Source organism: Electrona antarctica (genome assembly GCF_951216825.1).
Source record: "Electrona antarctica genome assembly, chromosome: 12".
Lineage (NCBI taxonomy): Eukaryota > Metazoa > Chordata > Actinopteri > Myctophiformes > Myctophidae > Electrona > Electrona antarctica.
Genome location: NC_136793.1, coordinates 19,027,530 through 19,054,915, shown reverse-complemented (window position 1 = coordinate 19,054,915; position 27,386 = coordinate 19,027,530). Strand labels below are relative to the sequence as shown.

Sequence of the window (27,386 nt, the reverse complement as noted above, 5' to 3'; positions counted from 1 at the left end):
CACATTGAAAATATCAGATCTATTCTATAGGGTCAGGTGGCGTGTCTTTTCACTCCATGGCTCACTGACCTTGACAATGGAGCCACAGCCAGCGACTCAGATAGCTCTCTCTGATAGCACCCCCCCTCTCCTCCTCTCTCTCTCTCTCTCTCTCTCTCTCTCTCTCTCTCTAGCTCTCTCTCTCTTTCTCTCTCCCTCTCCCTCCGCTGCTGGCGAGAAAACAGCACCACCTCTCTGCTGCTCACCCCCCTCTTACCTCACGTCTGCTCTTTTTCCAGACAAGCAGGTTTAAAAAGTCAACTGCGTATTGAGCCGTCTAGACTGAAGCTGGTCAGCGACCCAGCCCCGCCCCTGTCCCCCGCTCCCTGCCTCGCTCCCCCCCCCCCCCCCCCCTGAGTGCTGGCTACAGTGGAAAAGCAGGTGACCCCATTGAGCTCTGTCCCCCAACGCCAGCCAAGTGTAAACCAGTCAATGGCCACATTATATAAACACATTATTGACTCCGACTGATTGCCAGCTCAAGCTGACCCCCGACAGTGCAGCGAAAAAGAAGCGCTATCTGACTTACTGTGGCCTGCATGTTCTGCCTTTCTAATTACATTTAATGATTATTCATCAACGTGACAGCTCGTTACAACGGAGGTGACCCTGCAGCTGGACCTCTTGTAAGCACTATATAGCATCCCTTTACTGGGCAGAATAACAGATCTGCAAGCCCACAGCGTGTCACATTTGAGACATGTGAGCTTGTGGAGAATGACTGTTTGTGTGTTGAGGGCGGAAAAGAGCGGTCCAAGTACAGAACAGAACCCTGCATTAAAGGGTCATTCCACTCATTTTCAACATTTGACTATGTCATTAATATACCTTAGAGCTGTTGTGTGGAAATGGGGGGACCTTTTTATTTCCATACAACAGCTCTAAGGTATATTAATGACACAGTAAAATGTTGAAAATGAGTGGAATGCCCCTTTAAGTATAGAGGGTTAAAAGGAGCGGATGCTTTTGTGAATACAAATGTGGGGGTGCCAGTGTGAAGTACTACTGCTTGTTTTGATGATGAGGTTTTATGAGTCACTTCTTAGCTCTCTGTTTGGCAGTCAGTAGCAAATAACGAATTCCTGTCATAATTGTGGTCACCGTTGGATCTGTGTGTGTGTGTGTGTGTGTGTGTGTGTGTGTGTGTGTGTGTGGGTGTGTGGGTGGGGGGGTGGGGGGGGGGCAATGAGTCATTGGACAGGAAGTTGAACGGTGCTGTAACATTCCGAAATTGACACCAGCAACAACAAAACAGTGTTTTATTCTTTCCATCGTTAACAGTGTTGGGGAATCAGTCATCGGTTTTTATTCCCACATGTTTTATTAATTGAAGCGTTGTTGCACACAGACACTTTTAGTGCATTTTCACCACTGCAGAAATGTCCAGATTCTGCTCCCTGCTGTCCACTGAGGTGTAATGTATGGCAACCCCAAAGTGTAACATTGCGTTTAAAGCATCCATTGTTTTAACCCCTTTAAAGTTGTGACCCATAAGAATTGGTCCGTGACCCACAAATGGGTCCCGACCCAGTGTTTGGGAACCAGTGTGCTAGAGTATTTTCTAGCCCCTGACCCGCACCCTCCTCTTACAAAGCTCAGTGTTGACAGGTGGATGTTCCGACAGTGACACATTACGCCGTTGTACATTTGCTCTCTTCAAAGGACATTAGATCTGTCCTTCAGCCACTCTGTTTCAATTTGACCTCACTGTGTGAGTAGGGCATTAAAAGTTTTCCTTTGATCATCGATGGAACTGAAATACATGTCTCATATTGCGTTACTAAGCGCAAGGTAGTGCTCTGTAAACATTGCAATGTACAGTATATTGTTAATTTATGGTATGTAAAAGACTCCCTTTGCGTCATGTACAGTATCTGCTATGGCTGTGAATCAATGTATATGACTTTCTGAAGTTAATGCCAGTGCATCCGCAAAAATCTGTTTCAGGGTTTAGCAATGCAAAGCTCTTTCTTCATAGGAAGACATTGCCAAGTGGTTGCTGGAGAGAGTGTGCGAATGACAGCCATGCATTGTGCGAAGTGTCTGAGCCTTGTCCCATTATCATATGCTCTTCTTGGAAGGACTTCAGACTGGAAGTGGTGGGAAGGTTTCACTCTTCTACTGGCAACCAGAAAGAGCTTGTGGATGTCAATCACCAATTATCACATTATTGCGACCGAAGGTCGCAATAACTATGGAATCGTGCATTTCCCGCCAGTCAGTCAGTCAGTGTATCACTCAAAATCCCCATACATGGGGAAAGCCCCCTTATATGGTGCCCAGGTCTCGTGACATCAAGAGACATCATCAGAGATGATAGTAAATGCGACCTGCTGTCGCAATTAAGCCCATATATGGAGATCCCTGATGTCATCAATATTAGTATATTGGATATTTATGTCAGAACCTGTTCTGACATTCCATATGTTGATCCTTCCCCAGCCATCATTCCTCTTTGATGTCTCCCTTTTGACTGTTACCTGTCCATTTAAACTCTAGAGGGGCATGCCCCAAAGTTATTTGTGCAGCCACGCCCGGCAGCCGGCAAAAACTAGAGTACTCAACAGGCCCGAAAATTAGGACCTGGGCCCTCATCAAACCCTCTACACTCAAGACACTGCCTGTGTGTGTGTGTGTGTGTGTGTGTGTGTGTGTGTGTATGTGTATGTGTGTGTGTGTGTGTGTGTGTGTGTGTGTGTGTGTGTGTGTGTGTGTGTGTGTGTGTGTGTGTGTGTGTGTGTGTGTGTGTGTGTGAGTGAGTGTGTGAGTGAGTGAGCGAGCGCGCATCAGGAGTTTCTTTGACTGTCTGGCACGGTGCCCAGCTGTCCAAAAGGCACATCTAAAGTATAGAAATGCTGGACTTACATTACCATGCAAACATGCCCGGTGGTCTTGTATCAAAATGCATTCTAAAGAAAGCTATTTTGAGACCTGGTCATATCAAACATATGGCTTTTTCATTATCAGAATCAACTTTCAGCACTGGTTTACAGGTGTAAATAAATGGGTGAAATGAGTTTATTGCGTAAGCTTCATTATTGTTCAGACAATGTTTTGCACCCTGTCTGTGTGTGTGTCCGTCTGTCTGTGTCTGTGAACAGCTAATCTCCGACACCAGTGGCCCGATTGCAGCGAAACTGTGCACCCACCCCCTGGGCAGAGCAGAACCCCTGCCCTGAAATGTTCAGATTGGCCTGTTATAGCACCACCAGGAGGCCGACTTTTGTAAAACACTTATTTTTTACATTACTCTTACATATTTCGCCCAAACATCACGCAAACCGGTACACAGTATCTCTATAGTCATGTGATCAAGACAGATCTGTCCGATGGAGAGAATTAATTAAATTAAATTAATTTAGCATGTCAAAGAGAATATTAAATGTTCATTTATTCATTTGCAACACAGTGAGTGTACAAATGTAAGGAAAGCTCTCCCAGAGGTGTACCCCAGTGCTTGACGCGTCCCACCTTGGTGGGAGGCGGTGGTTGGAAAAGCAGTCAGGCGTCACATATTGATTACCCTCCCGAGACTGCGTGCTAGAATTTCGGAGCACAATATGTGAAGCTACTTAGAAGTGTTTATTTTTCTTTGATGTTTTCTCTTCCTTTACCTCTTTGTCTTTCCTTTGAGAGCACCCTTTCGCCTCCCACCCTGTCTACCCCCCACCCCACCATACAGGCCTTATCTTCCTGTCATCCCTCGGCTGGTGGTCCATCCCCTGGGCAGGTTAAGGGGCACCATGTGTGAGAGGGCAGTGGCCAGGCATGTGCGGGCACCGCCCTCGACTTTTCCCACACAGCTTGCGTCGAATGCTACTGAACCCTGACCCCCGGTGGGTCCTCGCTCTCCAAATCAGTGGGGATATGCAATTCAGCCAGCCCAGACCCTATTCAGGGCTGGACTCTCCACTCAAGGAGAAAGCCCCCCCCCCCTCCCACCCTACTCTTTTCATTGTGATCAGTGCCCCCCATCCCTCACCCCCACCTTCTTTGTCTAGTGGTCAAGCGGGGTCGGACGACCAGCCGCCACTAGCCGGGACGAGACTTCCTAAAAGTCTATTCAGCGTCCGATCTGACCCCCTGGGCTCTGCGCCTGACTCCCAGGGATCAAACGCTGCATGGGAATCTCTGGGGGTTCTCTTCCATTGAGACTTCCCCCATTGACAAAAATCTAAATGACTAATGATTTTCTTTTCCCTCAGGGTGTCCTTGATGGCATAGAAATGTTTTACAAATAGAAAACCTCTGCAAGAGATCGTTCATAGTCATTCTCTCTCCAGAAAAGGGAATAGAACACTCGTGGCTTTGACCAGGTCTGACGGCATCAAAAGCGGCTTTTGTTTCTGGCTTTTAAATACCTCACTTTTTTTTTAATCCATTCATGGCAATTATTAAGTCGTGATTAACCAGGGAAAACAAAAATAATTTCTGCATACTGGATAGCTTTTATCCTTGATGGCAGTGTTATGCACATGTTGAAGTTTGTCAATACTGTGGCTGGGAATGCTTTAGCTTGGGCCCGCCATTGGCTGACACGCTCATGATTTCCTGGTAGTGATTAAAACCAGCCAGCAGCAGTTCTGTACCAGAGGGAATTAATAGTGCATAAAAATAAACACATTTCTTAAAGTACATTGAATCTCACTGTCCATGCAGCACCAATGCAGCACCCACAATGCAGTGCTGCCAGTGCACACAGAGCCTTTGGAGTTGTGTGTTTAACGGCCTGGTTGGTTACATGCGTACTGTCATCAGGATATGAATGCTGTGGATGGCATGTGGACTGTGCCTGCGTGTGTCCCATTGCAGAAATGAGCCTTGAATTCATTTACTCTCCTGCCCCATTTGTCTGCTCTGCACTGTAGCTGTCTATTTTGAGGCCAATTTCAGTTTCTGTGATCAATTTGTAGAACACGCACGCACGCACGCACGCACGCACGCACGCACGCACGCACGCACGCACGCACACACGCACGCACGCACGCACGCACGCACGCACACACACACACACACACACACAATGACACAGTGACAGAATGCTTATGTGTCATGATTACGAATAGGAGAAGGTATGCAGGCGAATAACATAAGAAAACACAAGGAACCTTGAATTTGAAACGATGGCCCTTTAGACATGTGGCGTATGTGTACAGACTGCAACCTGGTGCATGGTTTAAATCTTCTGCGAAGGGCCGGGAACACATTGATTGTAGTTGTGTGTGTGTGTGTGTGTGTGTGTGTGTGTGTGTGTGTGTGTGTGTGTGTGTGTGTGTGTGTGTGTGTGTGTGTGTGTGTGTGTGTGTGTGTGTGTGTGTGTGTGTGTGTGTGTGTGTGTGTGTGTGTGTGTGTGTGTGTGTGCGCTCGCTGACATGGGTGCATAGGGGGGGGCTGCAGCCGCTTTCCAAGCTGGTCAACTGTCAGTGAGAGGGGGGCCTCCGAGTGAAAGAGGGGGGTCCCACTAGGGGGGTCGTAGGGGGAGGAGGAGGGCTTGTGACAGACCTCCTGGGCTTTGAGGCCCTCTGTGTGGGCCCTTCGCAAGCAACAACCAGAGTGAGAGCGGGGAGGCGAGCTCCAGGGGAAGGTGCCGGCACATTGGCCCCTGCAGCAGGGAACACGGGCAAGCTGCCAGCTCGCCCGTACAAGTCCCACAGACCAGATGTTCCCCGTCAGGGAGCGCTCTCTCGGCCTTTAATAAATTGACTTACTGTAAATCTGTAATAAGTCGAGGCAAACATGGATCTGACCCAAACTCACCCCCTGCACCCCTTTATCCGACCCCCCTATCCCACCCTCTTCGCCTCTCCTTAATATCTTGCAGGTCAACCCTTGGTGAAGGGGTCGTGGCCCAGCTATTGACCCTGCCAATTATTCTCAATCCTGCATGAGAGGAGGGATACTTTCCTTTCCCTTCATGCCCCCCCCCCCCTCCTCCTCCTCCCCAACTACCCTTGCATCACCCCAGGCCCCCGCAGGGAGGAGAGTTCCATTCATGCTTCTGTACTGTAACATCACCATGTGTGTGACCCACAGTCCTTGATCTCTCCCAGAGGCCTGATCCAAAGTGAAATGCCTTATGAGATGCAAACAGGAGGTCTTTTTGAAAAGTTTTATAAAATATACTATACTGGCAAATAGGACTTTGTTACGTTGTTGTGTGTTTGTGTGTCGTGTTGAGAGAGTCTGCATTGGTTGATCTTCTCCTGGCAAGCTCCCAACATCTGACGTGTCCAACTCCAGGGTTGGTTTGAGCGTCTTCTCTGTGAACACGCCGCACATCTGCTCCCCCGCAACTGCCGAGGTACCGCACAGGTCGATACGGCAGAACAGCTGCTGGTGTTTTTTTGTTATCTGAGCTACGCACCACGAGAGAAATAAAAACAAGAAGTCTCTCCTGCAGTTGTACCAACAAAGCAAGCCGTCCCGTTCATTGTCCAAGTGGGAATCTTCTCAAGCACATCTTTTAGATACATTTTCGGGGGATGCCTGAACGTATGGAAAGAACATTATCACATCCACGGGCCTTAAGTGCAGTAGCATTGTTCCAAGTCGCACGCTGAGACGGTCGGAGTGAAAGTCCCATGCGTGGCCGAGCTGAGATTTACATCTCCCCAGAGGACGGCTCTGATCTGGCAGTGGTCAGCTGCCTTTGAGGACAGCCGTGCTTTGGACGGATCACTTTGAACCTGTGCTGAGCTTGAGCCTGAGGGACACCCTCGGCCCCACCTGAGCCAAGCAGGACAGTAAATCTGCAGGCAGCAGAGGTTTTTTTCCCCCTTCTTCTGCTATGAAGCAGGGCTTAATGTCTTAATTTGTTGCCTGGCTTTCTGGTCCAGTTGAGCCCTTGTCCCAACAGTTGTACAGTTCTGGGCTGCCGCCAGGGTGGCCTCCAGGCTTATTGGTCTTGGCCTGGTGTAGACAGCTTCCTCAGCGAGTGGTGGGACTCAAATGAAGACCCATGCACCCCCCCCTCTCTCTCTCCATCATCATCTCCATGGGCTCTTCTCATGTCTGTAAATGTCTCTTTTTCCACTGTTCCACTGTATTTCCCTACCAGAGTGAAGATTCAAACATTCCAAACATCTCACTCTGCGTAATCTGGAACCAAAGGTGATAGTGTCATTTACCCCACGTGCAGCTAATGCTCTCACTTAAGGTGATAGGGGCATTAACTACCTTGGGAAAAGCTTGAGGGTGGTAATCCCCTCTTACACAAAACATCACATCCATTTCTCGCAGTGTCAGAGCCTTGTCTAATTAGGGGATTTAAGATTTGTATTATTTTTTATTGTTTATTAAGAGACTTGTAGGTCATTTGGTTGGATGCCCTCCCAGAATTTTCTGGGAACAGTTTGCTCTTCACATCCTTCCAACAACACATACTTCCAGGGGACCGCCAGTCCTCCTCATGTCTTTAAGGCTGTTTAGGTGAGGCAGGAAGGCAAACAAAGGCATATCTATTATATGGAAGAGGATCTCGCATTACTTCCCGTTTCAGTGCCGTCTCCAGTGTGGGCCACTTTCCAGGTGACTGATATCTTCACAGGGGCCAACATGTCAGGCGATGGAGTAATTGATTGTCTTGGATATTTGAGTAGGCCACTTTCCCTAGTTTGTGGACTCCCTAATGGGTCCCTCTCCAGTTGAAAGCTTGCTCGTGTGGTGAGCTTTTGACAAGCTCAAGTGGGATAGACATATTTTCACAGCATGTCTTAGTAAAGCGCCCGTGATGAACATTTACCGGTAGTACGTTATTTAATGTTTTTGTTGGTTTTTGACATTATGGTACATTATAGGCTATTTATTTTTTGCCGTAGGCAACTTCTGCAAGAAAGGAAGTAAGCAGGTTCCCTGAATGTAAGATGATTTATGTTATGGAATTTATAATGTCTATTATGGCTGGTATGTAGTAGCATGAGGTGAAAGGTTAATACTCCAAATTAGTTTGGGCAGAAGAATGCTGTGAGGCCACTGTTTCGCTGCATCAGCCAGGCAGGTCATTTTTTTGCACATCATGTGCAAAAAAATGACCTATTAAAAGAAATGACTATTACTCAACACCTATCTTAGAGTACATGTGACATGTACTCTAAGATAGGTGTTGAGTAATAGATGATGATGTTATTATTGAAAGTGGGCCTCTGTTGAAATGTATCCAGAGACAAACCTCAAGGCAGAAATAGTTATCTTTCTCCAATGAGTTTGAGTAAAACTCCCCTTTCTCTAAAGAGTATAGTTTTGATGGTTTTGCCTGCAGCCAGGTACTGTAGCAGTAGTGTTTGTAGGTTTAAATCTCTGTGTGAATAACTCTATCGGCTCCCCTTTATGTAGTGGTTTATTTTAAATAATGCTGAAAGGCAAAACCTTCTCAAGTGAACATTTCCTGCTATTACTTTTACTGCATAAACAGGAAGGGATTATTACTATTATTTTATATTATCGAATTTATAGATATTCTTCAAAGACTCCTGGATACTGAGGCCGCTTCTCGGTCCTGGACAAAGAAGCGTACATTCAACGAGAAACTGAGAGTTGACAGCTCGGGTCATTTAACTTTCTTTCACGATACCGATCTCCTGCAGGAGTGTATCCAACAAACGGGGTTCTGTTCCATCTGGCTTTGCTGTTAACCTCTGTAAGAATGCTTATGTAGTGCTAGCCTTAGATTTCACAAAATATATCCCTGCATAGCGCAGGACCGTCGAACCGCAGCAGCTCTGTTTTTTATCTAAAAGATCCTTAGCATGGTGCATGTGCCGATTGACTGGCAGCGTGTGCTCTGACTCCTTGGATCCCTGCCATTGTATCAGCACACACATAGCCATGGCTGCAAGAATGCCAGTGAGAAAGGTGTGGTGGCTGTCGGTGGCTAAATGTATAATTTCCATGTGACCCATTTCTGCCCTTATCACCATTATCATCATCAGGACTGCACAATTAATTGAAACAAAAATACTATTGACTCACAATATTTGGCAACAGATTGCCAAATATTGCACAGTGACTGCAGTGATTCGTCACTGTGTTGCCTGTTATTTTGGCTGAACGTTTGACAATGTTTTGGGACAAATATTATACATTCTTGTTTGTTTGGGGCTTGCCACACATGTTCTCAGCACCTGACCCACAGTAACTCATTGACCATAGTCTGTACAGCTGTACAGTATGTCTGTCTGTCTGTCTGTCTGTCTGTCTGTCTGTCTGTCTGTCTGTCTGTCTGTCTGTCTGTCTGTCTGTCTGTCTGTCTGTCTGTCTGTCTGTCTGTCTGTCTCTCTACCCCCCCCCCCCCTCCCCCATCTCTATCTAGTCTCGAGACTGTTGACTAACGTCAAATTCAAACTAAAAAAGGGCGCTGTTTTTCCTTTCTTTTTTGACGTTGGGTTCTCAGATTGCTCTCTATCCGATGGTCAAGAGGACAGGGCAAGGCTCTCCTCCACGGCCATTCTGTTAAAATAGACTTGGCTGCCATATGACGTCATTTCTAAAAGCCAGACGTTGGAGGGGCTAGCGCCCCTCAGTAATAGTAATAGTAATAGTAATATAGCATGGGCCAGATAGCAGCTGGGTGCATACGCCGACTATCCGCTGTCATTATGGCCCTTAAAGCAGGCTTGGAGGGACTGCAGCTTAAGATTAACAGCAGAGCTGCGCGAGTGCACCGGGTGGCAAATCAGCATTGTGCATGTGTGTCTCTCTGTGTGTTAGGATACTGTACAGCAGTGGTTCTAAACCATGTGTGTCTCTATACTCTGTGTGTGTTAGGATACTGTACAGCAGTGGTTCTAAACCATGTGTGTCTCTATACTCTCTGTGTGTGTTAGGATACTGTACAGCAGTGGTTCTAAACCATGTGTGTCTCTATACTCTGTGTGTGTTAGGATACTGTACAGCAGTGGTTCTAAACCATGTGTGTCTCTATACTCTGTGTGTGTTAGGATACTGTACAGCAGTGGTTCTAAACCATGTGTGTCTCTATACTCTGTGTGTGTTAGGATACTGTACAGCAGTGGTTCTAAACCATGTGTGTCTCTATACTCTCTGTGTGTTAGGATACTGTACAGCAGTGGTTCTAAACCATGTGTGTCTCTATACTCTCTGTGTGTTAGGATACTGTACAGCAGTGGTTCTAAACCATGTGTGTCTCTATACTCTGTGTGTGTTAGGATACTGTACAGCAGTGGTTCTAAACCATGTGTGTCTCTATACTCTGTGTGTTAGGATACTGTACAGCAGTGGTTCTAAACCATGTGTGTCTCTATACTCTGTGTGTGTTAGGATACTGTACAGTACTGGTTCTAAACCATGTGTGTCTCTATACTCTGTGTGTTAGGATACTGTACAGCAGTGGTTCTAAAACCGTTTCCCAAATGTATCATAATACATTTGGGGGTCCTTGATGTGAAATAGACACAGACCAATTTGCAGGCCCATCTGAACATCATTTTGTGCCAGGATCCCCCCGAAGAGAAGTTTTGTATAACATTTTTTATTTTATTTTATTATCATTATTATTATTTGTGCATGTATAAATGGAGAAAGTGGTTAAAATGATAGTGACATTGTATTAGCTGGGGACCCCCTGGATATCCTCCAATGCCCCCTGGGGACCCCCTGGAACCCCTCCAATGCCCCCTGGGGATCCTCGGACAACCACTGTGGTTACTGACTGTATGTGTTTCATACATTTTTAAGAGGATAAGCCATGTGTGGTGTAGCTCCTTCCATCCTTACTTTCTATCTGATGCCTAATTTCACTAGGCCTACTTTAGAATTAATAAACCATGAACTCCATCCCCTCTTTCTTTGGCTCTGGTGTCATACACCAAAAATAGGCTATATAGAAATTCACAAGATTGTACATCTGCAATATTTGGCGTGCGACTAAGACTGTATAAATCAGGGTACTGTAGGGAAGCAATGTATTGCACGCAGGCACGCACGCACGCACGCACATACACACACACACACACACACACACACACACACACACACACACACACACACACACCTACCTTTCACTTTCTCATTCATTCAGCAGTCGATTGTACTGTACTGGTCTTGTACGCACCACCATGCCAAAAGCAGACACTGAAGCATGAATGTGTCTTAACAGTGGTTGACTTGTTTAACACGATGGACGCCAGATCGCCTCGCAACCCGTCAGATGACGGGTTAAGATTTAAACCCGGAGGTCGCCAAACCCGTCAGATGGCGTGTAGTAAGGGTTATATTAGTACCATGCAGCCGAAGCTCAACACTAACCTTCCATGCTGCCCAGGCTGCTAGACAGCGCCCACGTTCTTCCCATCGTGAGGAATGCGCGCGCCTCCCATAAGGATCCACTCATTGTCGTTTCTTTGTTGCTTGTTTTCTCCGAAAAATAAGTTGTTGTTTTAGTCCAAACCGCCCGGCGTTCAGATGTAAACAGTGATTTCTGATCGCATCGCGCCAGCCATGTTACTGCTTGTGGTGAAACCTGAGACATGTTGGCTGCTGCTCGAAAATGTTTTTGTGCCTCTACTCGTTGTATTGGGCTGTATTGACGGTAATAGAATGGCGCCTATATAGGGATTATAGCTGGCTCCCTGCGGTCATTTCAAATGGCCAGCAGGAGGCGCTGAAAGTGTTAATAGCGCCTGCAAAGCATTGTAGTAATGCAAAAAGTAATTGCCATGGAACAATCAAATCATGTGGCACTCAGAGTTAATGTAGCCACTAGCCAGCCTGTTACTCTATGACATATCTATAACATACAAGTCCATTTGGCCATGTGTGTAGCCTGATCTGAACCCCATTGACTTCCACTATAAATATAACTGTGTCAAAAAGTAGAAAACATGTGGGAGGGAAATAGTATACGTACGTCAGTAGGCTGGTAGCCTACTGACAGTATGGCCAGTGGTTTGTCAGTAGGCTGGTAGCCTACTGACAGTACGGCCAGTGGTTTGTCTGTAGGCTGGTAGCCTACTGACAGTATGGCCAGTGGTTTGTCTGTAGGCTGGTAGCCTACTGACAGTATGGCCAGTGGTTTGTCTGTAGGCTGGTAGCCTACTGACAGCACGGCCAGTGGTTTGTCTGTAGGCTGGTAGCCTACTGACGGCATGACCAGTGGTTTGTCTATAGGCTGGTAGCCTACTGACAGTACGGCCAGGCTGGTAGCCTACTGACAGTACGGCCAGTGGTTTGTCTGTAGGCTGGTAGCCTACTGACAGTATGGCCAGAGGTTTGTCTGTAGGCTGGTAGCCTACTGACAGTATGGCCAGTGGTTTGTCTGTAGGCTGGTAGCCTACTGACAGTATGGCCAGTGGTTTGTCTGTAGGCTGGTAGCCTACTGACAGTATGGCCAGTGGTTTGTCTGTAGGCTGGTAGCCTACTGACAGCACGGCCAGTGGTTTGTATGTAGGCTGGTAGCCTACTGACAGTACGGCCAGTGGTTTGTCTGTAGGCTGGTAGCCTACTGACAGTACGGCCAGTGGTTTGTCTGTAGGCTGGTAGCCTACTGACAGTATGGCCAGTGGTTTGTATGTAGGCTGGTAGCCTACTGACAGTACGGCCAGTGGTTTGTCTGTAGGCTGGTAGCCTACTGACAGTATGGCCAGTGGTTTGTCTGTAGGCTGGTAGCCTACTGACAGTATGGCCAGTGGTTTGTCTGTAGGCTGGTAGCCTACTGACAGTACGGCCAGTGGTTTGGTCTGTAGGCTGGTAGCCTACTGACAGTATGGCCAGTGGTTTGTCTGTAGGCTGGTAGCCTACTGACAGTACGGCCAGTGGTTTGTCTGTAGGCTGGTAGCCTACTGACAGTATGGCCAGTGGTTTGTGGGATTAGCTCCAGACAGACAGACAGTGTAAAGACTTGAGTGTTAATTTCAGAGAGTATAGAAACACCTGTAAATTAAATGAACATTCAAGATTATACAGTGCATAAATAACAATGATAAATGCATCACACACAAAATACTTAGTCTTGCTGCGGTGCACGTTGCGCGACTTAAGCTTGGATGCAATAACAATGCAGTCACTCAGTGCAGGCCTGCAGCCAAACCAAGAGAATTATGCAGTCCAGAATCCAAGCGCATGGACAGGTGGCCAACTAACCTTGCAACCCAACTGCAGAAACACCGTTTCCACAGGCACGGGTGGTGGTGTAACTTTTTGACACCCTTTTGCAAGCATAAGCCGATTTCTCCCATCTACAAGACAAGGCCCGGTGTCTGGCTGACCTAGAAGAGGCTAGACTGGTTGACCCAGTGGTCATCCCAGGAGCCATCTGGCAAGCACGTCTTGTGGGGCTTACCCTTATACCGCAGACTCACGCAACTCCTTAAGCAAGCATAAGTGTGCTTAGGAGGACTTAATCTGGGAGAAACTGGTTTTGGCCACACTGGGAAGTGTGAGTGGGACTACATGCCCAGCCATGAGGTCATGGGGTTCCTTCAGCAGCGAAAAGCATAATTGACATCTTCACGTCATGTTTTTTATGTTATTTCCGACAAATAAGTACAAATAAGGCTTAAGACTAAGAGGTGTTGTTGGGGACATACTTTATCCACCCATTGTTAATAATAATAGTTGGCTTTGACCATTTGGAAAGCTTATTTACTGCATCGGCTGGACTCATTAATCCAGACAAGCTGTGTTATCATGACTGCACAGAACTCTAAAATGTCACAGAACTTCTCGTGCTGGTCAACAGGTTGGAAGTCCTTGGCATATTATTTTAAAAAAACACGTAAACCCTGATCTTTAGTAAACTAATCTAGCTGCTCTGTATTTGGTTTCCCACCAAATCTCTTAGCCAAAATTGCCGATCTACAAGCTCACAATGTGTAGCAACGCAATGATTTGTGAGCTATTTTCAGCTATTTCAGCTATTTTCAGCGAGTGCTCCTCCCAGAATAGGGATGCTAGGGTTCAAGTGGTTAAAGATGTCATTAGAGCACTGTGCCCAGACAGCCCTGGGGTAAGCTCTGCAGGCCAGCGGGGTGAGGAGGGGAGCCTGTCTGCGCTCAAACAGAGGTCACTGCTGGCCCTTTGACAGTCTGCCAGTGCAGGGGCTAGAGTCTTCCAGAAGAGGGCCTTGGCCACAGGCAGACAAAGTGAGCCATTCTGCCAGACAGCCAGCCAGCCAGCCGCTTCGTCTGCAGTCTAGGTCTGGAGCTAGAGCCGGGACTAGGGCAGCTCAGGTTACCCAGACAGATTTGTTAACACTGTTTGGGTCCGCTCGGCTTTCCAGCCAGGCCTCTGGGCCAAACGCGGCTGAGGTGACTTAATCTGTCATTAAACTCACGTTACACCCGGACAGAGACTCAACTCAGGGGGGCAGATCGGCAGCGGCTCACTCTCCCCACTCACTGGCGTGGATGGTTGGATAGGAGCAGACACACACAGCTCCCTGCCCCCTCCCCTCCTCCTCCTCCTCCCCTCCCCCTCCTCCTGTTCTTCATGCCACACACCATGGCACAGCTAGACAGCTCAGCAAGGTCTAGACAAAAGCAATTTCACTTGAAGTTGAAGTCATTTGACGGTGTGGTAGGCACCCATGTGGATTTGCTGGTGTTTCCAAGGCACACCGGTCTGTTTGTCTGCTTGCACGCACGCACGCACGCACGCACGCACGCACGCACGCACGCACGCACGCACGCACGCACGCACGCACGCACGCACACACACACAACAGACAGAGATTATTCACCATGTTCTGTTACATAAGGATAGAAATTATGGACAATAGACAATATATGTGTGGCAATTGTAATAATATTATAATATTATATATTATTATTAATTTTGAATATTGTAATGTTATCAATCAAGAGATCTTGATATCTTAATTACAGCTAGGGATTCACAAATAAATCTGCGTCTTGGGTAAAACAATATACATAATGCACAAGGTAGTGATTCTATTAAGGAATAGCGTTTTATATAACATTTCCTAACCTATGTATTTTAATATGGTGAAGAATCTCAGATATAGTACAGACTAGTACAGACAAATCTGCATGTCAGAGGAAACTTCTAATTCATATAAAGCTGTGCAAATTATCACTAATTATGATCCCCCTCCTTATCGTTTTGAAAGGCCGGTACAAAAAGTAGCTTCCATTTGTGTCGAGGTTCATATTGTAAACGGAAATATACGATTTATTCATCAATAACTTCTAGCCTTTAGCATTGTGATGCTTTTTCTTACTTTCTTATTTCATTCAGCTCCTCAGCACAACATTAGTTCCTCTTCAACGTATGTCTGACAAATTAATGCTCAGCGAGCAACCCAGGTTTATAGAAAGGAAGAAGCCATTTCATTTGGATATGTGAAAATACACCTCACGTTATCTTTTCCTTCTAGGAGATAAGTACAGTAGGTGGAAAATCTCTCCATCAGCTGTTACAAGGAAATAAGGACACATTGTAACTATATTAACCAGACGGTTTGAGTGATTAAAAAAGAGAAAGATACTGTACTAAAACATTCATTACATCAGATTACCAGATATGTTATCTTTACTCAGCTGGCCTCCGCAATCTTGTCATCACTATACTTCCCTCTGGTAGTTAAAAATAGAAGCGAAGTGGCCCACAAAAAAAACTGTGCCCGTCCATAACCTTAATATGAGTGCCAGGGGACCTAATTATGTACATATGTTAAGATAAATTCCAATAAATGTTGTTTTATTGCATCAGTGACATGAATAGGCTCTCATTAGAAACAGCTCAGCATGAGTTGTGCGCTACATATCTTTCAACGTTCAACTGATGGCTATCAGACAGGCATTAGGAGGTCACCAAAACATATTTGCAACAGCCATACTAAATTGTTGCCATTACTCAAGTTGCGGTACCTTCAGTGGAGGTCTCTCAGCCATCGTTTCCCTGCTGCTCAGATGTGTTTTTACATGACAGCTGGTTCTGCTTGTCTCTCTCCCCTCTATTGTCATGAGCTGCCAACATAATAAAGTAAAGCAGGCACTGAATGTAAAGCCAACATATGATGTTCATAATCAACTGTTAAAAACATTCTGTGCCAAGTTAAGAAACCACTTCTCCCCCAGATTTGAACACCATATTGTACTGTTCTTTTTCTTTTGCATATAGATTTGGTTTTGGTGTACTGTAATTGTGTGTGTGTGTGTGTGTGTGTGTGTGTGTGTGTGTGTGTGTGTGTGTGTGTGTGTGTGTGTGTGTGTGTGTGTGTGTGTGTGTGTGTGTGTGTGTGTGTGTGTGTGTGTGTGTGTGTGTGTGTGTGTGTGTGTGTGTGTGTGTGTGTGTGTGTGTGTGTGTGTGTCTCTCTCTCGCTCTCTCGCTCTCTCTCTCGCTCTCTCGCTCTCTCGCTCTCTCGCTCTCTCTCTCTCTCTCGTTGGCCCTATACCCTGGCCAACAACTAGTCAAAATAGCCGATCTTTGTGAGATTGTAGAGCAGCTATTTTTGCTACGAAAACAGGCATGCCTATTAGTTGCCTTTCACTTATGTGTATAATGATACACAAGGCTTCTGTCCATCTCAGTGTGGTGTATCTATCTGCAGGGTTAAAGTGTGGTGTATCTCAGTGTGGTGTATCTATCTGCAGGGTTAAAGTGTGGTGTATCTCAGTGTGGTGTATCTATCTGCAGGGTTAAAGTGTGGTGTATCTCAGTGTGGTGTATCTATCTGCAGGGTTAAAGTGTGGTGTATCTCAGTGTGGTGTATCTATCTGCAGGGTTAAAGTGTGCCACTACAAAAGCTGTGTACACCTAAAACAAAATAAGGGCATATTTTGCAAATTCTTTGATCAAAGTTTTCTGACCATGTCCTAATGGCTCACTTCTAGTTTGGTGTGCGTGGAAATGTATCAACAAAACTTGACCGTTTTCAGTTGAAAATCTGTTGAAAATCTGTAATTTCTGGCAAGTATGACTGAGGCTTCATCTTGCGTGACAATTAGATGATAACCCCGTACTCTGTTGTTGTTTATTGCCTGCAGATCAAGAAATACTTTGAGCTGGAACCACTGGCCCGGGGGAAGCGTTGGATCCTAGAAGGAACCACCACGGACAACATGGAAGTCGTGAAGGAGAGCTTTGGTCAGTTCATTAGCCTGCTAGAGGACAAAGACACAGAGCCTGCAAGGATATGATGCTAACGCTGCTAATGCAAAAAGAAAAAAAGAAGAGGGACATGAGTGGCTACCGATGACGATACAACACATCCTGCCGTGTCCATAACACACAACACACACAAACAAAAATGGCAGATGATGGCCTCTCTGTTTTGAGGTGTGTGTCGGTGTGTGTTAAATCCCCCCCCATCCTCACTGCTCATTCCCATTTGCTAAATGGAAGGCAGTGGATGAGAAACAGTCAACCACTACATCTTTACAGAGGCAAGCCACCATTCCATCCAGGCCTCATTTCAACTTTATGCAGTTTAATCATCGAACTTTGTAAGAAATCAAATTCTTGTTTACCACTATCTGTGCCATTATAATGAAATCTTAAGGGTTGGACATAATGGCATTCCTTAAGTTGCCATTGGGCACAGAAACACACACACACACACACACACACACACACACACACACACACACACATACACATACACATACACACACCTACACACACACACAGTGGAGACCAGGTTGTCTGTAAATATGTTTAACATCACTGCTAGTGACTTTACAAGATGTTGCGGGATGGACACTGTTGATGTTCGTTCCACTGAAATGCTGAAAAGTACTGTAATGGTCGTCGAGCGTGCTTCTCCTCTGACTCGCTAACAAAGAATGGCATTGTGTGATTGAAGTACTTATAGTCCAAAGCCTTACGTGATGTGTTATGTACTGTAGTTACATATCCGTGTCTCACACCATATTTTAACATCTAGTCTGAATAGTCTAGTATATCTCAAGGAGTTTCATGTAGCTGCAAAGCAAAGCGTAATGCTGTGTACCCAACCGTGTGGAACATGTGACACCATGGCAGCGAACCTGAAGGACAAATGAGTCCACACGAAGAAACTGGCTCCGAGTATAAAGAATGCTTCTTTTTTTTTGTACTTGCTTAGGCTATGTTTTATAGCTCATCATAATTAACCTGTTAGAGCTATACCTTCCTATTACATTTTTATATATTGTACTGTAGTATCCATCATGAGTCCTTCTTAATCAAAGACCAAAAACAAACATGCTTGGCATGTCTGTGGAATAGAGAGATGTGGAGGATAATAGCATTCGTGTCTTTAGTCTCACTTGGAATCACTTTGTTTTTGTCAGTGGGTTTATTGTTCTCTTTTCGTATGTGTAGTTACTAGTTCTCTCTCTATCTCTCTCTCTGAATTTGACACACTGCCAACTCTGGCTCTGGCCATGCGCCCTACGTGGTCTCTCCCCATCATGACGAAATATACAAACTATCAATCAGCCCCGACAACAGCTGCATCTGACAAGTCCCTGTCCGACAGTCTAATGCCCTGCCCTCCAACTGTCTGCAAAGACCCCTCCCCGTCTGCCACCTCGCTGCGGTCTATCGCGGACCCCCCCACCCCTCACCCCATTCTCCGGCTCCCCCTGCCTGAAACCCACCCTATCTGATATCTCAACCACATCCCAACCCAGACCCCCTCCGTTTCAACTCTCTTCGCCTTCCCCCTATTACATCCTCCTTGCGGTACAGTATTTACAGCCCCTCCCCATCGCCTTCCATGTGGACTCCACACCTCAGTGATTTGTAATATTCGACCTCATGAACCCTGGTGTACCTATTTTGAGGTTTTCCCAAAATATAAAAAATGTCAAACGTTTTAAAAACCTTTCAAGCTAATAGTGGAAATATCCGATCTGCAAGCTCACAATGCGTAGCGATGTGAGTTTGTAGATTGATTCTTTAGTAGTCTGTCAAGACGGAAAAGTGGGTGCTGTTTTTCCTTAATTTTTTGACACTGGGTTCTCGGATTGATCGTTTGGTGACATACGTAGGGCTTAAGTGGTGTGCCACAGGTGTGTGTCCAGCTTCACTATCTTTATCGTCTTTTATTTTTAGTATCACTAGTCTCTTAGCCGGGCAACTCTTCCGCAAATTGCAATATACAAATGCAAGGAGTCTGTAGCTACGGCTCGTAAAGTTCACAAACAGGAAAGACCAATCTGCTGTTCAGACTGGGGTATTTGATCAATCGTGGTGTTCACAAAAAGTGTCTTTTAACTCTCTGGCGTCCACATTTGTTTTAAATTACAAAATGACTATCTTTTTTTGTCAGGGCTGGTATGGTAGACTTTAATGGTTTTAATATATTTTTTAAATATATTTTTGAATTCCATTTTATGCTTAGCAGCAAGCTAGATAGGATTTGACAAATGTCATTTAGATTTACTTATGCCACTGCTGATGATGAAACAAACTTAAGATGTACAAACTGCTAGACAGAAGCATTTGAAATGTGTTCTTTTTTCTTCTTTGTTGTTACCTGACAAGAGATCTGCCAACAAGCCTGTCTTGTTATCTGGATGCGCATATTCAATTGTGAGATGAAGCCACTATGAACTGATTAGAAAAGGGAGTGTATACCAGTGTTTATCACATCTGCCTGCACATTAGATCATTCACACATTCACTACTTTTTTTAACTCAATTATGAGTTTTGTTCAATGGCAATTAAAGCTGAAAGATAAGCAAAATTACTAAAAGATAATTTGTGTTTTTCATTGCTTCGGCCTTTTTTGTACTGAATTAAATTAAAGATCAGTGGTTCTCAAACTTTCAAAGTATTCATTACAGTACACTGGATGGGGACTTGGGACCCATTTGTGGCTCACAGACCAATTTGTATGAGTCACGACTCATACAAAAATAAATGTTCTTTTCCTACATTAAAAAAAATATTTATTTTTTTAAATTGTAAAGACGTCTAACGTCTAATCTCTCTTTTCGGTCTCGAGCTGAAAAGTTTGGGAACCACAGCATTAGGCCACAGACCCTCATAACTCTGATAATGTGCAAAATGTACATTCTTAGTGTGTTTGTAGCCTGGGTTCCAGCCTGATTCGCTGATTTCAGACCCGCGGAACGCAGCGAATCAGGCTGGAACCCAGGCTAGTGTGTTTGTGCCTGTAGTAGTGTAGTATAGAATCTGATAAATAGTCGTTGTGAGGACCATTAAAAACACATTCAGACCGTACGATGTTAGGAAACGTCATAGCTAATCCAACCGATGGATTGCGAGGACGTGTACACACATTCTAGCGCTTTTTCATTGATATCAAACAAAATATATATTCAGATTTTTTTCTTTTTTTGGGGGGGTTGGCCTATCCTTCTGCAATGTTCTCCTTGCTTTTTGTGCATGCCCGCTGACATTCACTTCCCTGTTTAACGCTCGGAAATAAAGGCTCGCCACGCGCAATCTAGGAAGCTCTCCGTGGTTTTGACCAGATGACTATACTTAATTCTTAAGTCTTAATTTCTGACTTCAACCCAGAATCGCCCAGAATATTAACGCTTCTAGAGAGACTCGATCGTAATCATAGCGAGGTAAGCAAGCAACATTATGCCTCCCGTTTTTTGTACGGAACGGAAGCCCCCGGCTTTCAGAGTAAAAGCTGCCATATCTGCCTGGAACCCCAAGCTTCTATTTTGAAAGAAATCCCGGCTCTGATTGTGAAATGTTTGTTTTATGGTTAAAATTAGATTTTAGAGATAATTAGAAATGAAAATATCCAGGTTTTCGATTAGACATTTAGAATTTGGTTTCAGGGTTAGAGATAGAGTTATGACTGATTTAAATGTGTTGCTTGCTGGTGTCGTGCATCAAAAAATATAGCTAACTTACAAGCCCACAACTGTTGTAGATCTGTAGGCTTTAGGCTTATGGTTAAAAATGGCTATTTAAAAAAAAAATGCCTTTCGGCTTGGGCCGGCCTAGCGGGCCGGGCGCCTAGGCTGGTAATCTAGCCTGTGTCACGGTGCAGGACAGGCAGGTGTTGGACCCAAGCGCAGGACAAAGGCAGAGGATGAGGCCGACACAAGGCAGGTCGAGTGTGCGGTGGTTTATTAACCACCGCACACTTACAGTAGGCCTAACAACAAATGATCCAAACAATAAATACATATGAAATTAGAATAAGTGCTCCTCTGAGCACAGATCTCCACCAGGTCAGGAACGTTTTGTTGTGCTATAGACATAATGTGTACCGATTCGTGTAATGTTTGGAAAAATGTCTAAGAGTAATATAAACTTTTTTTTTTGTTTTTCAATGTTAACCCCACCAATCCATTGTAGATTTAAAAGCAGGTAGGGTTGGTGAAAATGTCCTTTCTGTGTGAAGTTTGCATGTTCTCCACGTGTCCCTATAGGCCTAGGGTAGGTATAATACTAGGTACCCTCACAAAGAAAATCCTGGGCGCCTGACGTAGGGGAAAGGAACTGGTTGGAATAACGTGTTACGTCCATACCGGGGAAACTCCCCTATATGTCAGGTGATAAGAAGTGGCCTGCTCACTCCTCATGCATTGAAGGAAGCATGTGCTCAGTTGGGGTTTGGGTCTTCCCCAGGTTGGCAGAGGGAGATATTGCCCAGGATTAGGGCAGTTGGCACCGGGTGAAAAAAGTCACCATAAAGATCATGTGTACCGATTTGCGTGATATTTGGATACAATTTGAAGGACTACGTAATATAAAAAATGTGTTTCACATAAGGCAGCCTCCTGGTGGCGCTATAACATTTTTCAAAATGCAGTCCAGACGTTTTTCCTTGTCCTTGAAGTGTGCATACAAATCTTTCCCCAGATCGGTGGTTATAGTCAAGATAAAGTCACAACTCGACCTGTAATAGCGCCACCTTGAGGCTAATTTGATATGTCAAATATGTCAAGTGGTATGTCTTCCTGGAGTGTTTCACCACAACCAAACACTGCATTCATGATTTGTGGCATTTTGTTCAAAACAGGCAACTCCTGCGAACTTTAGATGTCAATCTTAGCCAATCAGAATGGAATATGAAAAATCAAACAGATCTAAGTAATATACCGGTATGCAGATGTAGGGCCTCTAGTCGCATACAAAGTTGTACACAGCGTTCTTGGCCTAGTGGGAATGTGCGTGCACAATTTCATGAAATCGCACGCTGTGTTAATGATTTGAGGCATTTTGTTCAAAACGGAGCACTCCTGCAAATTTTGGAAGCCAATAATAGCCAATCAGGATAGACTATGAAAAATCTGAAAGACCCGTTTCTTGTAATGCCTATAGATGCTGTGCACTGATTTGTGTGATGTAGCAGGCTACTAATCTGTGTACTGTCAAAAAATGTGTTTAGCTAAAATCGGCCTCATGGTGGCGCTATATATCAGACCCAGGTGAAAAGTGGTTCTGTTCAGGCATCCAGGGTTGCGATAAAGCCAATGGTGCCGGGGATTAGCTGATCACAGACGGATGGACGGACGGACAGGGTGCAAAACATAGTCTCTCCCCATGCCTTCGGTCTGGTGGAGACCAAAAATGCACCTGCAACGTGCAGCAGTTAGCGGCGGGCTGCAGACAGTTTGAGCGGGAGGCTAACCGAGTGAGACAGGACTGGAGCTCATGACATGCGCTAGTATACTTCACTCTGCACTCCTCTGTTGTGCTCTCCCTCTGCCCCGCTGCCCTTCTTCCCTGTCTTTTCAAATGAACCGTGTGGCTTTAATACAATGTGTGTCATGCAGGTTGCCCTGGCGATTCTTTGATCCTGTTTTCCAGTCCCTGCCTCTGAGGCAGACCTCAGTGCCTCGTCGCTCCAGTCTGCTGCACACCAGCCCAGGATGGGGAAGCTGCCGCTCACAGACAGCCCCATTGGCTGCTTCAGAGGTCTCTCACCCCTTTTCCTCCCCTCAGGTTGAGCCCCATTTATATAGTATGGCTGTGGCGCTCGCCTAATTTTCAGCTGTTTCTGCCTGATTTAATTTGAGTCTCACTCTTTGCTTTCTTTCCTCCTTCCGTTTTTCTCTTTCCTTGTCTGTTTATTTGTGCCACTGCCCCCCCTCCCCACATCTCTCTCTCTCTCTCTCTCTCCCCACATCTCTCTCTCTCTCTCTCTCTCTCTCCCCCCCCTCCCTCTCTTTTCCCTGCTTCCCTTTGGTCACGCTGGATGAGCCCCCCCTCAGCATGGGCACCCAGTGTGCCCAGGGGAACAGAAGAGGCCAGGACCTCAGCGAAGCAGCCCTCTGGGAGATAAGACGGAGATGGGGGGGGGGGGGTCTCTCTCCCTCTCTCTCATTCTTTTCTCCCCAGCCAGCTCAACCCTCTCCCTGTAAAATAAGAATACAAATAATGATGAAGCTGCTTATCTTCATACAGCCACAAGATAACATTCACCTGTGTGTTATCATATAGTGTTGGGGTTCCCTGGTTGCAACAGAAAAGCTATGGCTGACTTAAACCCCTGCAACCTTATTGTGGGGAGGGATTTCACAGAAAATATAGCAGATCGACAAGCTCTCAATGTGTCGTAAGCGCATCGGCTATTTTTTGTTTTTTATTATTATTATTTTTGAGTGGTGTAAACCACTCCTACAACTGGCTTTTGTGTGCAGAAAAAATGAGCATGGTTGCTATGTTCAAAATAATTTCTGACGTAATTAAATCACACCCGGGTGAACTGGATGACCGTAGCAACCATGCTCATTTTCTCTGCACAAAAAAAGCCAGTTGTGAAATCACATCCAGGTGTGATTTCATTACGTCAGATCAGAGCTGATCAGGCTATATAATACCTTACCTTAACATTTTTTTTTTCAACTAACCACCAGAGAAACAGAGATGCTCAATGCTGAACTCAATAGCCTAGATCTAGGAAAGTGGTCACTCAGTTCACCCGGGTGTGATTTCATTACGTCAGACATTACGTCAGACCACAGCTGATCATGCTATATAAAACCTTACACCACTCAGTTCACACGGGTGTGATTTTTTTTTTTTTTAATAACAGAAAATATACTAGTATAGAGCCCTGAGGGACTGAAAAGATACTTTTTTTGATATTTTATTGTGGCTTTCGCCTTTATTTTCATTTTTTTTAGAGCGACAGACAGTACTGGGGAGTGACATGCAGTAAGGGCTGTCGGGATCGGGAGTCGAACCCACGGCACACTGCCAGACTGGATTACCAGCCAAGGTGCCTGGACCGCTGAGCCAAGGCCATATGGGGTTTAAGTGGTTATACTTACTGTATATACCGGTGTCAGCTACTGACAATAGCCAATCTACCGTCAAATCTTGCAATTCGTTGCAGCGCGACTCTGCAAGGTTGTAGATCTGCTATTTTCCATGTGAGCTTGTAGATATACAAAGTATATCAAGCCCTTGAGTCTTCAGACATCCCCCTCTTCAGATGAGAAGAAAGCTTCGTAGGAAAGTGCCCTTCTCTTCAGACTGGAATGTGGATGGATTGCTATATTTAACCGCCAACGACAACGCAATTTGGACTTTTGAACCTGGATGTCCATTACCCCAGTTTAGACGGAGCTTGTCATGTCATGAGTATTAATATTATCCCTTTAAACAGTTTAATAACACAAAGCACAAAGCCTCATCTGATTTGATGCATAATGATGCAATAAAGATTAAAATCCAAAGCAATGATTTATTTTTATTTTTTACTTCATTTTTTTAAATTCAAGACCTGCACAGTAAGGTGATACATTTAGGCCTGCATGGGTCTTCAACAGGGTGTCCTGCATGTCCCAAACGGTTCCTTAGAGTTACTGAGAAGAAAAAAGTACTGCCGAAGCAGACAACCCATCACACATCTTTTGAGGGTCGTCAGCCCCTCCTATGCCCAGCTTTGTCTGTTTATCAAACACGATGATTTGATTGGCTGATCACCCCATAGCGATGATTTGATTGGCTGAGCAGTAGTACATATTGTGGATAAAAAGTGAGGGCAGAAATGTGATTGGCCGGAATGACATTTGTGATGATTTGATTGGCTGAGCACGGAATGTGATGTAAGCGGCAGGCCTATGATGATGTATGATGAATCACACAAGTGTGATTCTTTTTTAAATAAATAAATTATCTGCCTGAAGACAATCATTAAAATGACTCCAACATATTAGCAGATAATCTTGTAAAAACAAGCAAATTAACATTTAATTTACACAACGCTGATGATAGTCTAAACGCTGCAGCAGGACTTGGAGGCAACCCATAGTCAACCTGTGGAATATGCCCGCATGAATAAAAATGCATTTAGATTTTATTCACCTGTTTTATTCCCATTGCTGTGCGTTCCTCCAAACACAGCTGACGTTAATTACAGAACTACTCTGTTTTTAATCTCATTCAAGATGACATCCAGACTATTACTCATTTTAAACTTAATTAGCACGCTAAAATATTATCTGAAAAGATTATAGGTTAGAAATAAGCCACGTAGTAGCAAACATCTGAGCTGGCTGTCTGCGTCTCATTGTAAACAAACAAAACTCCACGCGGATGTAGCATGGGAAGAATACCTTTTTGGGTTTATGATCCAGTTAGTCTCGCGTAGCCAGACAACTACCGGCATTCCACAATCTCCGAATGCTATATAGAGTCTGGGACTATATGGGGGCCATGAGCTGAGTAACGGAAGCTGCCATTTCCGTTCACGGAAATATATATTTTTATTTCCTTTTCTGCTAAGCAACAAGCTATAGCCTTAGATGTTTTCTATTTATATTAGGATAAATATGCGCGACTGTAAAGACGAACGAAACAGAAGTGGCGAGGAGGCTCCACCTCCGTTGTATCCGGATACTCATGAGACCTCTTCCGTTGGCCCAGACTGTATGATGACGCGTTTGGAAATCACGGTCTACACCGGACCACACAGTTATTTAGAAACATAGACCAGGCTTTCCTCCGAGGTTCAGAAACACATAGGCTTCTGTTTCAGACCGAAACTTCAAAATGAAATCACTGAAAAAGCCATTGCACTGCCACTTTAAAGTCTGCTGGTGGGCCGGCTCTCGAGATACATCACACTCAGACGTCCAGAGATTTTGCGTTTCATATTTAAAGTAGGATAGGATAGTAGTACTAGAGAAACAGGACACTGAGTGTCTCAAGCCAAATTCCAATACCCAAAATCTCGGCCACTCGCTCACTCACACTCGGTCACTCCAGCATGGCATTGTTACGTTGAAATTGGTGACCTGCCGAAATATGTGACCATCTTGTGCACTTCACATAACTTACATGGAGATCTTTAAATATGTGGCCTAAATACTGCTAGGTTGAACTCCGCAAATAAACAAGCTGCAACGATTTACATTCGGGCACTGACATTATTATTCAGCAGGTCACCAATTTCACTGTAACACCACCATGTGGACGAGAGTGAGTGAGGGAGTGGCCGAGATTTGGGGTATTGGAATTCAGCTTCAGAGACTGAGAGAGTCTCTCGCAACACATAACTTCAGTTTAGGTCAGGATTGGCTTGGGGTTAGGAGATAGGGGTTGCCAGGGTTAGTGTTAGATTTGAGGGGAAAATAGGACTGAGGGAACATACGCTTCCTTTCGCACCAGGCGACTATGTTGGAATCACCTTTGTTTTTTGTTAGATTATTCCGCCTATCTCACGCCTACCGCTCGGTTGGGCGCTTCTTGTATTCTGATTGATTGATTGATTGTACATTTCAAGCACAACTCAATACAAAAAAGAACACCATAAAGCATTGTACAAATACAACACTATAAAGCATTACACTTGTTTACAATAGGGTCCACCCTTTTCAATTCATCAGAACATTTAGATACGTACTTTATTTTGCTTTACTGAGAATAAGGTAAACAAGTTTAGGGTTAGGCATAGTTATACTGGGGTCTATGAATAGGGTTTGGCAGCGCCGTCGATGAGCATGAAAGCACACCTAGCCGTTAATACAAGATTTGAGAACGGATTAATCACATTAGAAATATCATCAGTTGTGCTGATTAGTGATTAGACAGAGAGCAGCAGCATTAGTTAAGCATTATTAGCTTATGAATGGAACAAAAAGGGCTCCAGTATTTTAACATCAATTATTATGGTCGTACTTGGAGAGCCAAATATTTTCTGAGGTGGTACTTCAGTATAAAAAGGTTGGGAAAAGGTTGCTAAATAACACAAATAACACATGCAACTCGAGGACGCACACACGGGAGCAGTGTTGTTTTTGGCAGCAAAATTTGATTTTAGTTTTAGTCATAGTCTTTTGAATAGTTTTTATTTAGTTTTAGTCACATTTTAGTCCCCTGGAATGTTTTGAAATTGTAGTCAACTCAATCTACAGTTGATTTAGTCGACTAAAATAATAATTTACTGTGTAATAATTTGCGTGATGTTTGGACAAAATACTAATAAATAATAATGTTT

The 27,386-nt window shown here is 44.8% G+C and overlaps 1 protein-coding gene across 1 annotated transcript in view; it reads left to right on the top strand.

Annotated features, from left to right (window-relative positions):
- LOC306933225 (ADP-ribosylation factor-like protein 15) overlaps nucleotides 1-19,733 on the top strand; it is a 178,375-nt gene extending 158,642 nt beyond the window's left edge. The window contains exon 5 of the mRNA XM_079515358.1: nucleotides 17,001-19,733. Coding sequence (XP_079371484.1) covers nucleotides 17,001-17,153 — 153 coding nt within the window. The 3' untranslated portion in view covers nucleotides 17,154-19,733. The remainder of the gene's footprint in view (nucleotides 1-17,000) is intronic.
- Nucleotides 19,734-27,386: the final 7,653 nt, after the last annotated feature.